The following is a 17096-nucleotide window of genomic DNA, read 5'->3' on the forward strand; positions in this document are numbered from 1 at the left end:
ATAAATAAAATATATAAAAAAAGAACTGAATAATATTTATTTTGTATACAATTTTCTCTAGAGAGTCATCTGATTTAAAAAACAAATATTTGAGGTGAAACATAACATAACATTTTAAAGTGAATGATTCAGTAATCATGAATTAGTAAATTCACAATGTTGTGCAAATACCACCTCTATCTAGTTCCAAATTGTTTTTTAATTTGAGTCATCTGACTTTTTCTGCTTTATCTTTTCTTCTATTTTTTTCAATTCTTTAAAATCTTATTGTATTTCCTGCATATCTGTAAATCATCATGAATCTTTTTCTGAATGAGGTAGGATTTTAATAAACAAATTATAAAAAAACTAATAATAAGCTCCAGTGCAGGAGACTGAAGAGGAGGAGTCAGGAAATATGAGAAGAATCAAGAAGTCATTTTGTAGAAGCCAAATGAAGCAGTTTCAAGAAGAGAGTGGTTGACAGGAGCCCTTGCCAGAAAGATCAAGTAAAATAAAGATGGAAAAAAGTCTCTTCAACAAATGGTGTTGGGAAAATTGGACAGCCACATGCAGAAGAATTAAACTGGACCATTTCCTTACACCACCCACAAAAATAGACTCCAAATGGTTGAAAGACCTCAATGTGAGACAGGAGTCCATCAAAATCCTAAAGGAGAACACAGGCAGCAACCTCTTCGACCTCAGCCGCAGCAACTTCTTCCTAGAAACATCGCCAAAGGCAAGGGAAGCAAGGGCAAAAATGAACTATTGGGACTTCATCAAGATAAAAAGCTTTTGCAAAGCAAAGGAAACAGTCAACAAAACCAAAAGACAACCGACAGAATGGGAGAAGATATTTGCAAATGACATATCAGATAAAGGGCTAGTACCCAAAATCTATAAAGAACTCATCAAACTCAACACCCAAAGAACAAAGAATCCAATCAAGAAATGGGCAGAAGACATGAACAGACATTTTTCCAAAGAAGACATCCAAATGGCCAACAGACACATGAAAAAGTTCTCAACATCGCTTGGCATCAGGGAAATCCAAATCAAAACCTCAGTGAGATACCACCTCACACCAGTCAGAATGGCTAAAATTAACAAGTCAGGAAATGACAGATGTTGGCGGGGATGCGGAGAAAGGGGAACCCTCCTACACTGTTGGTGGGAATGCAAGCTGGTGCAGCCACTCTGGAAAACAGTATGGAGGTTCCTCAACAAGTTGAAAATAGAGCTACCATATGATCCAGTAATTGCACTACTGGGTATTTACCCCAAAGATACAAAAGTAGGGATCAGAAAGGGTACGTGCACCCCAATGTTTATAGCAGCAATGTCCACAATAGCCAAAGTGTGGAAAGAGCCAAGATGTCTATCGACAGATGAATGGATAAAGAAGATGTGGTGTATATATATATAATGGAATATTATGCAGCCATCAAAAGGAATGAGATCTTGCCATTTGCAACGACGTGGATAGAACTGGAGGGGATTATGCTGAGCGAAATAAGTCAAACAGAGAAAGATATGTATCATATGACCTCATTGATATGAGGAATTCTTAATCTCAGGAAACAAATTGAGGGTTGCTGGAGTGGGGGGTGGGGTGGGAGGGATGGGGTGACTGGGTGATAGACACTGGGGAGGGTATGTGCTCTGGTAAGCGCTGTGAATTGTGCAAGACTGTTGAATCTCAGATCTGTACCTCTGAAACAAATAATGCAATATATATTAAGAAAAAAAAAAAGGTAGCAGGAGGGGAAGAATGAAGGGGGGGGAAATTGGAGGGGTAGACGAACCATGAGAGACGATGGACTCTGAAAAACAAACTGAGGGTTCTAGAGGGGAGGGGGGTGGGAGGATGGGTTAGCCTGGTGATGGGTATTGAGGAGGGCACATTCTTCATGGAGCACTGGGTGTTATGCACAAACAATGAATCATGGAACACTTCATCTAAAACTAATGATGTAATGTATGGGGATTAACATAACAATAAAAAAATTAAAAAAAATAAAAATAAAGATGGAAATGAGGCTGCTAAATTGATTAATTAGGAAGCCATCTGTGATTTTTGTGAAAATTGTGTCCCTGTTATGTGTGGTTAGAGGTGAAACCTTGGTGAAACTTAAAAAAAAATCTACAGTGTAGTAAAATAGAAAAGAAGCTGTGGTTTGAAGGCAAAGGAAGTTTGAGGGAATTTTTTTTTTTTAATGATGGGGTAGTTAAGCCAAACATAACTTAGTGGGTGGAGGAAAATTGACAGATGGTCATGGCTTTGCAACCAGCTACTGTGTGACCTTGAGTAAGACACTTCACATTTCTAGCCTTGAGTTTCTTATCCATGAAGCACAGTAGCTTAACTAGATTATGTCTAAGATTCCTTCCAGCTTTAGTGTTCTAAAGTATAACCTTGAATGGAAGGAATGTATAAATATAATGAGAACAGTAAAGCAATTTTGAAAATACAATAACATACTCATCATAGATACAGTATCATTTTTATTAATCTACCTGAAATGCTGATCTTTAATAAGGTTTTATGATATCATAATGAAAGAAAGGAATCCAATGAACATTTACTATCAACAACTTTACCATAAAGGTTTGCTTTGCTTTATACAGCCAACTTATTTTTTTTTATTTAAAAAAATTTTTTAAAGATTTATTTATTTATTTTAGTGAGTGTGAGAAAAAGAAAGAGAGAGAGAGTGCATAGAGATGGGCAGAGAGAGAGGGAGAGAAATCCTCAAGCAGATTGCCCCTGAGTGGAGCCCAATGTGGGGCTCCATCCCAGGACCCTGAGATCATGACTTGAGCCAAAATCAAGTCAAACCCTTAACCGAGTGAGCCACCCAGGCACCCCTACAACCAACTTTTAAATAATTTGAAAGTCAAAATAGTGGTTGATGTGGATTGTAGTGGATTATAAATGGCCATAAAAGTTTTTGATACTTCTCCTATCTAGAGATAAGATCTATGTTCTCTCTTCCTGAATTGAGATGAGCAATATGGCTGTCTAGTCATTAGAATGTGAGGAAGTGACACTGTTTCTGAGCTGTTAAGAGATTGACAGCTTCCATCTTCTGGCTCTTGCAATACTGACTCTTTAAACCTATGCTGCCATGCTTTAAGGATGCCCAAGTATCCCTGTTAAAGAGACCTATATAGAAAAGAAATGAACCTTCCCCCCCACCCAACCTCCACCTGCCAACAGCTGTGGTTGAGTATTGAATTCCCAGCCATGTGAGTAAACCAATTGGAAAAAAGATGTTCAACACCTTTTAGCTTGAGATACTCTAGGTGACACAACATGGGGTAGAGAAATGCTGTCCTCACTGATCCCTGCCCAAATTTCAGACTTATGGGTGAAATAAATGATTGCTGTTTTAAGCCACAAACTTTGGGGTTGGTTTGTAGTGCAGAAACAGGTAACTGTATCATGCAGTTAAAATTTATTCACTGGTAATCATGTAAGCCAAACATAATCTTTATAGGTGGTTCTGCTTTTGTGCCAATATGTATTTGAGAAAAAACTTGTATTCCATAAAATTGCACACTAATTGCACACAGGGTTTATGAGGAAAGTAGGACTGAAGTAGACCACTCAAAACCTGTAGAATTTTGTAAAGAGAGCCCTACCTAAACCAGTAACAATCCTATTAAAAACATCAACCATAACATAGTAATTTCTTTGACCACAGTTATAGAAATATTTTTCTAGATGTTTCCTCTGGCAACGGAAACAAAAGCAAAATTAAACTATTGGGAGTATACCCAAAATAAAAAGCTTTTGCACAACGAAGGAAAGCATCAACAAAACAAAAGGCAACCTACTGAATGGAAGAAGATATTTGCAAATTATATATCCGATAGGGGGTTAATATCCAACATACATAAAGAACTTACACAACACAACACCAAAATAACCAAATAATCCAATTAAAAAAATGGGCAGAGGAACTGAATAGATATTTTTCCAAAGAAGACATACAGATTGCAAACAGATACATTAGAAGTTGCTCAACATCACTAATGATGAGGGAAATGCAAATTAAAACCACCGTGAGATATCACCTGACTACCTGTCAGAATGGCTAAAATAAAAAGCACAAGAAATAATAAGTGTTGGAGAAGATGTGGAGAAAAAGGAACCCTTGTGAATTGTTGGTGGGTATGCAAAATGGTGCAGCCACTGTGGAAAACACTAGTTTCCTCAAAAAATTAAAAATAGAATTACCATATGATTCAATAATTCCACTACTGGGCATTAACCCAAAGGAAATGAAAAACACTAATTTGAAAAGATACATGTACCCCCATGTTTATTGCAGCATTATTTACAATAGCCAAGATATGGAAGCAACTCAAGTGTCCATTGACAGATGAAGAGGGATAAAGAAGATATGATATATATATATATATATATATATATATATATATACATACACACAATGGAATATTACTCAGTCATAAAAGAATGAAATCTTGCCATTTGCAATAACATAGATAGACCTAGAATGTATAATGCTAAGTGAAATAAATCAGATATTAAAGATAAGTACCATATGATTTAGCTCTTATGTGGAATTTAAGAAACAGCAAATGAACTAAGTAAAAGAGAGACAAACAAAAAAATAGGCTCTTAAACACAGAGGAAAAATTGTTGGTTACCAGATGGGAGGTGCATGGGGGGGATGGGTGAAATAGATAATGGGGAGTAAGAGTACATTTATCTTGATGAGCACTGAGAAATGTATAGAATTGTTGAATCATTATATTGTACACTTGAAACTAATATAACACTGTATGTTAATTATACTTGAATTAAAAAAATAAATTTTAAAAAGAGTTAAAAAAATTAAAAGAAATCAGCTATAACAAATCTCCTGTGTCATTTGCACTTAGAATCAGAGTTCATCCTTATTAGCCTTATGTCCTGGGGTTCATGTTTCCTTAAAGACATTTTTATGTATAGTTTCACCAGAGAGCTATATAAAGTGGAAAGCATAGGGATTCCTGAAGCCACTAAATCAGCTCCTTCTTGCACTAAAAAAAGACTCTGCTGAATTTTCATTTTTTTCTTAAAGTCTTCATAAATTGCTAAAAATTCCTTTTTAACTGTGATAAAGTTGAACTTTTAAAAAATGAAGTTTTGGAAATTCAAAAGTGAACCTAGAGGATTTCAATGTTTGCTGACATCCTTACTTTTCAATTACACATGAGCTAATTGACACTAAGGAAACCTATGTAGCAGAACAGATGGTATGAATGGTCAGCCTGTATATGGTGAACAGAATACGTGTATTGACTATAAAGGCCCAATACTGTGTTGCCATAGTCCCTTGTCCCTTATGACTTACCTTGTCCTGATGGACTCTGAGTTTCGAAGCCTGGTAGAGATGGTTGTTGTGTGTGTGTGGCAGCAGTTGGTACTGCTTTGGTTTCAGCTTCTTTCACCAGATCCATCAGGAAAATGTTGTCAGTGCTCTCTGTGAGCCTAGGGCCCAGAGCTGAGGGAAGGACACTGAGGGTGTCCTCCTCTTCAGAAGAGGGTGGTTCAATGGATTGCTCTTCTTTTGGAAATGCTGATATGAGGAAACCTTTTCCTGAGTTGAGAATGACTTTACCACTAGTCTTTGAGGTAGTGTAATAGAGGGATTCCTCATAGAGGATGTAGTCAGCTAACATAGACTTTGTGGTAAAAAAACTCACCAGGTATACTGTGTCCTGTTCTGCCCACTGTCTCAAGCCTGGATTGACCAAGAGGAAGTTCTGGACTCAAAGTAGCATCCTGAAGAATGAATTGAGAAAGACATGTTGAGAAGTGACCTTTCCCTGTATGTGAGAAGGGCTATGCTCTGTATTTTTTCTTTCATTTAAATTTAAGCAATCATTTTGTAGTTGACTTGAATCTACTATGGATTCTTTTTTTTTTCTACTATGGATTCTGATATAGGTTCTGATATAGAAATTTGTCATGAAAGGAAAGCATGCATTGATATAGTGGCAAAATATGATCAATTGGCTTTTTGGCTAGCTGAGTCTGCCTGAAACCAAAGCAGTAGAGAGAGTAGGGTGAACTAATAACTGACATACTCTGAATTGTCTATCATGTTGGAATTTATGAATTCCTTCATTTAAAGAAGGAATACAGCTTAGTCAGCACTTCAATACCCCAGTGACAACTCTTGGCATAAATTAAGTGGACATAGCTTTAAATGAAGTACAAAAATTAGAGAATTTATTATTTTATTTTTTTTTTAAAAGGTTTTATTTATTTGACAGAAAGAGCACAAGCAGAGGGAGAGAGAGGAAGAAGCAGGCTCCCTGCTGAGCAAGGAGCCCGATGTGGGACTTGATCCTAGGACCCTGGGATCATGACCCGGGCCAAAGGCAGCTGCTTAACTGACTGAGCCACCCAGGCATCCCAGAATTTATTATTTTATTTTGAAGACATTATACTTATGAAATCCTCATAAATAAATACAGGTAAGACCTTAAGACTTAAGAACAAGCTTATAAATATGCTTATGTTTATATCTATTTCCAAAAGTCAATATTAAATTATATATTCTGCTTTAAGTATTCTTTTCAGTTCATGAACATGTGTTTGTTTTATCAAAACAGCAAGTCCTGACACTAAGTGAAACAAAAATCTAACAACATTGAAGAAAACTTTGAATTTTAGGGTATTTGAAATGCAAGTTGTATCATATTTTATTAATACAGAAACAGGAAGTGGGCAACAAAGTATTGCCTATAAGACAGAAAAAAATTATAATTAGCATTGCAAAGAAGATTTTGCTCTGTTCAGTCTTTAAACTGATTTTTTTTTTTTTTGATGGAAGCTTTTGAGGCTTTGTTCCTATTTGAAGAACAAAAGAACGACAAACTCACTTACCTTTGTGATATCAGCAAGGAGTGTAGGCAGCACTGAGTGGAAGTCAGGATCGAAGCCTGGCATTGACCCAAAAAATTCTGCAGGTGAAAAATCACAAGGTTTGAGTATTTCTTTCTTTTTCTTTTTTTCTTTTGTGGTTGGGCACTAAAACAGTCAGGGTTGAAAAATGTGGCAATAATCAGTTTTTAAGGACTGGAATAGCAAATCATTAAGAAATCAGCATCACATAAAGTAATGGTCATTGATGTGAATGATATATTGGAGGACAGATGCAAGGGGTACATCTTATATGTTTATGTGATAAGAACAGTTATTAAAGAGGATTTTTAGGGTGCTTAGTTTTATTGTATAGATTTGGATCAGGCAGGCAAGTTGATTGGCTAGGCCAGTGGGGATGAAGATATAATGAAGCTCACAAAAAGAAATAGCTAGAATAAATACCATTTGCAGAGTCCTACTTCCACCTTGAAGCCTGATTCTCAGAATATCCAAGAAGGTTGAACAGAGACAAACCAGAGTACCAGATAATCTCTAAGATGAGTCTGAAGCTCACCTTTTCTTGCCTAGGAGATTCCTTTGCCCTGCATGTTGTCCCAAGGGACATTTTGATGTTTTCCAGTGTTGAGTTTGACTATCTAAACCAGAGAAATAGAACTAACAGAGAATGCCAGTTTCATGCTGTGTCATACTAAAATAGCATTTCTAGTGTTCATCTATTATGCCAAGAGTGCTGGGCATAATGAGGAGTTCTAGGCTCATGGGTCCCTCCAGATACCCTCTGAGAATCCTGAGTGTGCCTGATGATCTTGTTGAATTTTTTAGATCCACTCTCCTCTCCTCTCCCTGCTATTCTATGCCCTAGGAGGTTGATTTATATGGACTATATCAATGGCTTTTTGCCCTCTGGTCTTGGGAAGGCTTAGATCATTAGGCAAACCCTTCATGCCTAGAGGCAGTAATGGGTCTTGCTGCTCAAGCACTAGGGAACTTTCCTGTTCTTTTGTGTATTAGGTAAAACTTCATAAACCGTTCCTTTATCAAACTCTCCTCATGCTATCCCAATTTGAATGGCCATCTGCTTCCTTCTGGGACTCAACCAATTTACTAGGTGAGGGAATCTGTTTGGGTTGTGCCAATGGAACAGAACTGTCCATGGGTGCTTCTTTACACCTGGACTCCACCGGATGACTGTGGCTAACTACTGAACTGAAACTCTGGGCTTCTCCTAGACCTATTCTTGATGTGAAGTAGCACCAAGAGCTCATCAAATGACATGCAGGTTGGAGTGAGGAAAGAGAAATTATACCACTCATGATGTTCCTGTCACAGAAATGATTGACTCTATAAGGCCCAAGTTGAAATGATAGTGACCATGAGACATTCGCACCTACTAATGTTGCTGTTGGAATGAGGATAAAACCAGAACTATGAAATCACCAACTGACCATCAGCGAACTGAATTGTTTCCACATCCAAGGATTTGTCTTCCTCCAGTGCTCTGCTGATCAATTTTTTGAGGTCTAAAGCTGTCAGATAGATTTCTGGTTGCTTGTCCTCCTCCATCATTCCATGAGGGACTCCTTCACTCTCAATTTTGTTGGAATCAAAAGACAGGAGGTCACTTGCAGGGCTTTTTACTTCTGCACTGTCTCTCTTAAAGATGGCCATAAGTCGTGTCTCTATGGAGCTTGAACTGTAGACAGCAGAGGACACATTCCACCCAAACCCATTGTTACATGCTTTATAAAGAGAGTAATTATGTTGCTATAAAGATTTCTGACAGCTTCATCCTCTTTCCTGATGGGCTCTTAAAGAATACCCCACTTCAAAACTAGTTTAAATGTTTATTAAAAATTTGAAATGTGGAAGAAGAACTGACATATATTTTAGTTGTTAGACAGAATGCCAGGATGGGGGTTAAGTCCAGCTTGAAGACTGGCTACTAACTGAATCAAGTGATCATAGATTTTTACTTTATTCTTTATGAAAAAGTATTAATTGTCAAGAGTTGCTATTATTCACCAGTGTTTTTGGTGGCTTATAAGTAGTCATGAAGTGCCAATCAGCAAGAAGGATGAATTGTCCTTTTTTCTACAAATAGCCTTCTGTAGGAGGGTCTATGAAGTAGCAGCATAGGATACAGCAGTGGGACAGTAGTATGTACATATCGTAACCAAGTCAAAGCTTCAATTCTTTTTATTTTATTTTATTTATTTATTTGATAGAGAGAGAGCACAAGCAGAGGGAATGGCAGGCAGAGGGAGAGGGAGAAGCAGGCTCCCCACTGAGCAGGGAGCCCAATATGAGGCTCGATCCCAGGACCCTGGGATCATGACCTGAGCCGAAGGCAGACACTTAAGCGACTGAGCCACCCAGGCGTCCCAAAGCTTCAATTCTTAATGTTATTTCTCTTCTAGTTCTTTCAAGAAATATTTTTTAATTAAAAAACAAAATTCTAAATCAAACATAATTTTTTTCCCTCAAGCTGCTTTTAAGATATCTTAGAAGAAAGGTGTGAGAAAAGAGAGAGGGAAGTAGTATATAATTAACCATATTTATTATTGTATTTATTGACTTGATGCCTTTTTGCATATAAAAATGAAATAGGACTCTCCATAACTCTTTCTTCTTGGATCAGGTTTACCTTTTAGTTTATGCCATAAATCCACACAGAAAGATGCACAAGTATTTTAAAGCCACAGGAACTGATATTGTGTACTCCTTGGCAGTTCTTTGGGCCACACAATCAGTCAGAGTCTAGAGTTCATTATTTCACTAGTCAGTTAGAGAAGCCAAAGCTGGATTCTTATTACTGAGCTCTCCAAGGTATAGTGGGCTCTGTCCCAATTCAAACTGACCTTGGAACCAAGGAGCAAATTAGTTTCTCTGCTTTATTCCAGACTTAGGTTGGCTGCTTGTACAAGTGTGCATTCAGACAGACAATTTCCCATCACAAATGATATTTAAGAAATTGTTAAAACATGCTTGCCTCACAGAAATGTGTTTTTATGTTTTTCTAAGTAGATTTTGAGTTTTACAGAATACACTTTCACTGATCAAATCATTGTTTACATACTTACCTCATGTAGTGATTTTGACTGGAGTTTTTTTCTACTATTGAGTGATCAATTACTCTCATTTAAGTAAGACACCAATAAAAAGTCATTGGCTTATCCCAGACTTTGTATGTAAAAATTATTTGTAAAAGATCAGCATATAAATTTGTGGGGGAAAAGGTATTATATTTCAAAACATCAGGAAATCCAAATTACCCATCTCTTCCTTTCTTTGGTCTTCATTTCACCATATGCAATGGGAACATGCAAGGGAGAAAGAATTTTTAGGAGATTTATTAAGACATTTACTGAATCATTTCATATACCAGAGAGAGACACAGAGAGAGAGAGAAAGAGAGAGAGAGAGAGAGAGAGATTTCTTTCCATTGTCTTCCATGTTTGCCCAGAACTTTGAAGGAAATACATAAACTGCCATCAGAATTTGGATGGGAATTTTGAGAGCCATATGAATCTCAGGAAGTAAACAGAATTATATGATGTTTCTGATTAGGATTCAATCTTTGTTCAAAGATTGTATATACTTTTTATTTTTATTTTTTTAATTTAAATTCAATTAGCCAACATATAGTACATCATTTGTCTCAAATGTAGTGTTCAACATGTACTTTTGGTTCTCTTTGTAAACTCTTTGATTTCTTCATATTCTTCCCAAAGAGGTGGCAAATATATCATAAACACCTTACATTTTAGGTGGTGCTGGTGCCAGGAAGTTTTTAAAGAAAGTATTTTATAAATGAATTTCTCACCCTCTGAGTAGCATTAAATGATTAATTTAATCCTGGAAGTAATTTATCTGAGACTGGACACTGGAACTGGTGTTTTGTTGACTGATTATTTTTCAAATTGCTTTAATCAGTAAGCATTGAGGGGATAGCACAATTCATCACGGAACAGGTTGCAAGAAAAATAAACACCTGTTTACTGAGTGGGTGGTCTGCACCAGACAGTTTATATGCATCCTCATTTAATCTTTTCAACAACATAATCCCCATTTTACAGAAAAAGGAACACATATACAGAGGGGAAGTTGTTAGCTGGAAGGTGGCAGAGCCAGGATTCAAACCCTGTCCTGCTTGACTTCAAGCCTGGGCCCGTTTTCTATGCCACTACCTGCCCATGCCTCAAAAGAGGCCATTTGGTCATCAAACTGACAAATAGATTTTGGACTCCTCTGGGCATATATATGAATTCAGTTTAAAAGCTATATTCAGCTTTCCTATCTTACATTTCAGATGATATTTGTTGACAAAGACATTCTACACATGTGATGGGATTTGTGTTGCTGCTCTTTCTGCCTGGAGTATGACTTCATTTAACTTTTTTTTTTTTTTAAGGTTTTATTTATTTATTTGACACAGAGAGAGAGCACAAGTAGGCAGAGTGGCAGGCAGAGGAAGAGGGAGAGGGAGAAGCAGACTCCCCTGATGAGCAGGGAGCCCGATGCTGGGGCTCGATCCCAGGACCCTGGGATCATGACCTGAGCCGAAGGCAGACGCTTAACCGACTGAGTCACCCAGGCGCCCCTGAATTCATTTAACTTTTATCCCTTGATAAAATATGACTGAAATAGACTGCTACTACTTTCCTTCTCTGGAAACAGGGGAGAATCTATGACTTTATCATTGGGGCTGCTCTGTGGGAGGGAATTCTGTACCAACTAGACATTCATTTAGGGCCTGCCCCCTGCTTCTTTTAGCAGTGGCTTGTAGTTTGGAGAGAGGCAGGGCTCCGTGAGCCAAGACCCTAGTCCTGCTCATTTAAAAAAAAAAGCATATTGCATTGAAATATAGTTGTCATGAAACAAACTGCACATGTTGAAGGTGTACAATTTGATCTAAGTTTGATACTATATACCTGTGCAACCATTGCCACAATCAAATCAATTCCTCCCAAAGGTTTACTCATGCCCCTTTGAAACCCTTCCCTCCTATCCTTTCTGTCTCACCCTCCCCAAGCAACTACTGATCTGTTTTCTGTCATTACAGATTAGTTTGTGTGTTCTAGAGTTACATATAAATGGAATAATAATATACCCCCTCTCCTCTGGCTTCCTTCACTCAACATAGTTATTCTGAGATGAAACCACATTGTTGTGTAGTCTAATAGTTCCTTCCTCTGCTGAGTAGTAGTCTACGGTAACAATAGTCCACAATTTGTGTTATCTATTGCTCTGTTGATGGACATTTGGGTTGTTTCCAGTCCTCAGCTGTTCCAAATAAAGCTGCTATGGACATTTATGAACTAGTCTTTGAAGGAGTATACCCTCCAACCAAATTAAATGATTGTTAATAGTTTCCCATATTTGCTGTAAGAGATAAAGCAGTATTTAAAGTGGATCTTTTTCTGTTCGTCCTTATCATTGTGTTAATAATAGATGTCCTCAAAACTTCCCAGTTGTGTTGGGAGAATCAAATAAGGTCACTAATAAAAAACATACTTATTAAATTGTAGATCAGGTTTTATACAAATGAGCTGACACAAAGACAGTATCAGGAGATTCATAGGGTTTTAGGGGATCTGGCTCCATGAGAAAGTAATTTCCTTCATACTAAGTTGACTATATTCTGAGCACTGTTAGTTATGATTAAAAGCTTGCCACACTCGTAAGCATATTGTTTATAATATTCAGGGTCAAAATGTTTTCTGGGAGACTAAATATTCATTCCATAATGGAAATCATTGGGAATATATGGTCAAATTTACTTTATAAGCATATTTGGCAGAAATAAGAATAAAGTCTTACAGAGATAAACACATGGGGAAAATGCAGCTTCAGTGGATATACCTTTTTTACCTTGTGAAATTGCATCATCCTAACATTTTTGTTTTCTTCTGAAATAGATTTTTGTTATTAGTTTTTCATTTATTTGAAGGGAGGGCTTAATGAGCAATTTAAACATTCACCAAGAGGACTGTTCGTATCATTTCCTTCAGCTTTAAATGAAACATCTGCTCTTTAGCTGCAGTGGCTTGTCCAGAAGACCTTGCCATCTATGCAGAATATTCTACTATCACCTTTTATTTCTCTCTAATCCATCTGATTTCACATGGAATATTGTGGAGCAGCATCTTGAAATAAAGAAAAATGAGTCTGCTGTGGTACATATTAAAGTTTTCATCTTTTATAACTTCCACTTTTCAATACTTTCTTCCTCTGGAGTCACACAAATCAGAGAGGCCTGATAGCTTTGAAAGGAAAGAACCGGTGGAGATCGCCCAGAAGCTATTCTTCATGAGTATGGAAACTTGCTCTGGGCACCTTCTAGCTTTGAGACAATAGACGGTGGAGGGGCCAGGAAGTACTTTGGCGGAGGCCTTCTCTACCCACTTTACAAATCCCCCTTGGGGCAGGGAGTCACGTTCTGATACACCAGGGCTGACATATACCCTGTGGCACATTTAAAAAAATATATTATGACCCTGCCTGTAGATGTTTTGAATGAGAACTTAGAAAGAGGATGCAAAACTGCTTGCCAAAAATCATGAATGCACCCAGATTATAGAGTGTTGAGATGCTAATGGATATAGGCCTGCTTGTGGGGAAGCCAGGGGAACATAACTCAACCCCACTTTGGCATGGCACTATTCTTTAATTTCATTTCCTTTATTTAAAATTGTAATTTAATAATTGTTGCGTGGTAATGCATTACTATAGCTCAGACGTCAAAATGATAATAAAATGTATATTTTGGGAAGTATTGTTTCCGCCTCTGTCCCTTTCTACCCCATTCCTTCAACTTCCTTATCCCCATAGGTACTACTTTTTATTAGTTTCACCTGATTCCCTAGGGTCGGCCTGATTTGTTTCAATGATGATGATATTTAACATTCAACAGGGAACCAGGCAATCAGACACCAAGGTAACTAATTGCTTCTTCTTTTGACCTGTCTCTACTGAGGTGTTCTCCTAAGAGGTTCATTAATAACACTGCCAAGGATAGCAGATGAGCTCTCTATAGAGAGCAGTGTTTCTGACTCCAGAGGAAGGAAGGAATACAGCTCTTGTGTTATTCCTTAAAAAAATCACCTAGAGTCATGTTCTAATTAGACAATTGCTTTATCTGAAATGTATTCAGTTTTCAGGATCTGGCAGGGCTAAACAACTCGGGGACGGGGGGTGGGGGTGGGGGAAGAACCTTATAATCCTCATGACACTGCTTTTAAAAAAGGACAGGGAGGAAGTAATTTAAAATTTGAGAAGAGTCCGATTCTCTTACTTACCTAAATCCTAGCACATGGATTTCTTTGAATCCTGGAAGTTTCTTAAATACCTTTTCCATCTGTAGAAAGAAAGAAATTTATGAAACACTCTTTGGCTCTACTGGGTCAGATCTTGCCTAACTGAAAAAAAGCCTAAACACTTTTAATGAGTTTGGGGAAAAATATGAAAATGGAAAAGTGAAGCAACTATTGAGGCCAAACTCTTTGTTCTTAGTTATTTTTTCTGAAATCCAGAGGAAAGTGTTTTGCTGTTTATTTAAAAACTGCAATTGGGGGTGCCTCAATGGCTCAGTTATTTAAACATCGGACTCTTGATTTTGGCTCAGGTCATGATCTCAGTGGAGCCTGCTTAAGATTCTCTTTCTCCCTCTCCCTCTGCCTCTCCCCACCCCACACTTTCTCTTTCTCTTAAAAAAAAAAAAAAGCTGCAATTGGGTAGTTCTGACCCACTTTAATGGTTACTTTAAATAGAATATGAAATAACTTTAAGGTGGTACTTGGAAGAAATTTTTTTGGCTACGGTATTTTTATTTATACACAGAATAACTATCATATTTTCTGAGTTGAATGAGATGATTTGGAAAATATAATGTTAAAGAGATTACTAAAATTAAAATGGTGCTGTAACTAAATAAAATGGTACAAGCAGACTCTAACAAGTTAGATTCACATGTAGATTTATGTGGACTTTACAATAAATTTTCTTAATTAGTTTGACCTTGCTAATGAGGCATATTATCAGAATATTTTACAATTGCTATACTCAATGACTCCTGACCCACTACAGTCTGGCTTTTGCCTCTGACTTTGCCCAGGAGGGAGGATTTTCTCCAGGCTGTTGCCTCCTAGCTCTCTCCAAATCCACTGGCATTTTCCATTCCTCTTCCACAGTGTGCCTGCTTTTTCTTCTGGTTCTTCTTCTATCTCAAGGACCACTTTCTTAGTCTTCTTTACTCCATCTTATTCTTGTCTGCATTCTCTACTTCAAATATAAAGACTCTGGAAGTTTGCATTCTCAGCCTCCTTATCTCACTCTCCCACTTATTCAGTAAGCTTGACTGTAGGGACCCTGCTAGGCTCTGGGGACACACTGCCACATTGATGGGCACTGCCCCATCCAGCTCACTCCTGTGCAGGCTGGGAGGCAAGAGAGGAAGGGATTCATTAGTAGTGAAGCTTGGAGGGGAGCTCAGGGTGAAAGTGAGGCTGAACAGGTAAGCAGGGACCTGGTCCTTTCTTCCCTGTGCCCACCCTCCTCTGCCTCTCCTCGGGGGATCTCATTTTCTCCCATGGCTTCAGTGATCACCTGAGACCTAGCTTTGAGTTCTACACATGAATATCCCAACTTGGTCAATAATTAAATATGTCCAAACCAGAGTCATTCTCTTCTTTCCAAATCTGCCTTTCCTCCTGGGCTCTCTATCCTAGTCAGGTTCATAAACACCTATTGTGCGTCTTCCATGCCAGAAAACCCAGCAACCCTAATACCTTCCTTCTGTTCCCCTCACATCCAGTCACCAACTCCTGGTGGTTTGAATCCCATATACATTTTGTTTCCACCATGTTCTTATTCCCATGGCAGGCGTACCCTTCGCATCTCCCCTCCTATATCGCTGAAGGAGAAGTTTTGGGGGAGGGATATATTGGGGCAGGAGGAAAAGGAGGAGATGTCTCCTTGACCACATTTTTATTTCCAAGGGTAATCATTCCATATCTGTTGTTCTTTACTAAAAATCCCTTGACGGGCTGCACTGCCCTTTGAAGAAGGTCCAGTTCTTTAGAATGGCATTTAAGACCCTCCACAATCTACAGCCTCCATTCCCCAAGTACTTTATCATTTGTTCTTCCTGCCATCATTACCCCCTTGGTCAATATTGGATCCTCTAGTCTCACTAAACCAAGGCCTATTTCTCCTCAAATACAACATATACTTCCACCAGACTTCTATGACTTTTTTCCCCTTTAGCCCAAGATGCAATGTCTACCTTTTGCTTTTTGACTTCCCATGCCCCCATCTTTCAAAGCCAGCTCAAATGCATTCTTTATTTTTTTAAAGATAGTATTTATTTATTTGAGAGAGATAGAGAAGGGTGGGGGAGAGGGAGAGCAGCCAGCATGAGCAGGGGGAGAAGCAGGTTCCCTGCTGAGCAGGAAGCCTTATGCAAGGGTCAATCCCAGGACCCTGAGATCAGGACCTGAGCCAAAGGCAGATGCTTAACCGACTGAGCCACCCAGGTACCCCAAACACACTCTCTATTGAAAAGCATCTGTAGAGCCCTGAAGTCAGGCTCAATTATTTCTTCTCCCTAGTACTCTAGAACTTATTACAGTATGTCCCATAAAACAGTCTATGAGCTGCATGATGTCTCCCTCACTGAGATTATGCTCCTTGGGCTCAGGGACCATGTCTTATTTACTCGTCTTCATCTCCCTCCCTCTCAGTACCTAGCAGGTCATCTTCCACATAGTAGGGACTCAGCAAATTTTGTTTAATTGACTTGAGTGCCTCTCTTCATTCTCTAAACTCATTGACATGCCACTGCATTGTCACTGTACCTAAAATTACTGCTGACTCTACATTATCTATGCCAAGGACTAGGGCAGTGATGCACAGATAATCCCTAAATCACTTACACTGGGCTTTGAAATCCATCACAGATTTCTTTTTCCAGCAGACTGCTTTACCTCCTAAATCATATTTTCTTTCATCAATGTTAAAAACAGTTTTAATCCCCTGAGTATTTAGTAACTGCAGTGATGAAGGTAGGCTAGCTTTTGGGTGGTGAGGTAGCTGTGTAGTCTTGAGTTTAAATACTGGTTCTGCTACTTTCTAGCTGTAAGGCCTTGATTTTATTGCTCAGTCTCTCTGCATCTGATCTCCTTAGCCAAAAAGGGATAACAATACCTAT

At 38.2% G+C, this 17096-nt stretch overlaps 1 protein-coding gene across 1 annotated transcript in view; it reads right to left on the reverse strand.

The window, feature by feature from the left end:
* Positions 1 to 17096, reverse strand: part of IMPG1 (interphotoreceptor matrix proteoglycan 1) — a 166161-nt gene that overhangs the window by 62638 nt on the left and 86427 nt on the right. The window contains exons 8-11 of the mRNA XM_064597788.1: positions 14188 to 14246; positions 8335 to 8582; positions 6890 to 6966; positions 5701 to 5779 (exon numbers count right to left, since the gene is read on the reverse strand). Of these exons, the coding sequence (XP_064453858.1) occupies positions 5701 to 5779; positions 6890 to 6966; positions 8335 to 8582; positions 14188 to 14246 (463 nt within the window). The remainder of the gene's footprint in view (positions 1 to 5700; positions 5780 to 6889; positions 6967 to 8334; positions 8583 to 14187; positions 14247 to 17096) is intronic.

The sequence above is a fragment of the Mirounga angustirostris genome, unplaced genomic scaffold, assembly GCF_029215605.1.
Source record: "Mirounga angustirostris isolate CCGP_5_RB_7025 unplaced genomic scaffold, mMirAng1.0.hap1 SCAF_8, whole genome shotgun sequence".
Taxonomy (NCBI): domain Eukaryota; kingdom Metazoa; phylum Chordata; class Mammalia; order Carnivora; family Phocidae; genus Mirounga; species Mirounga angustirostris.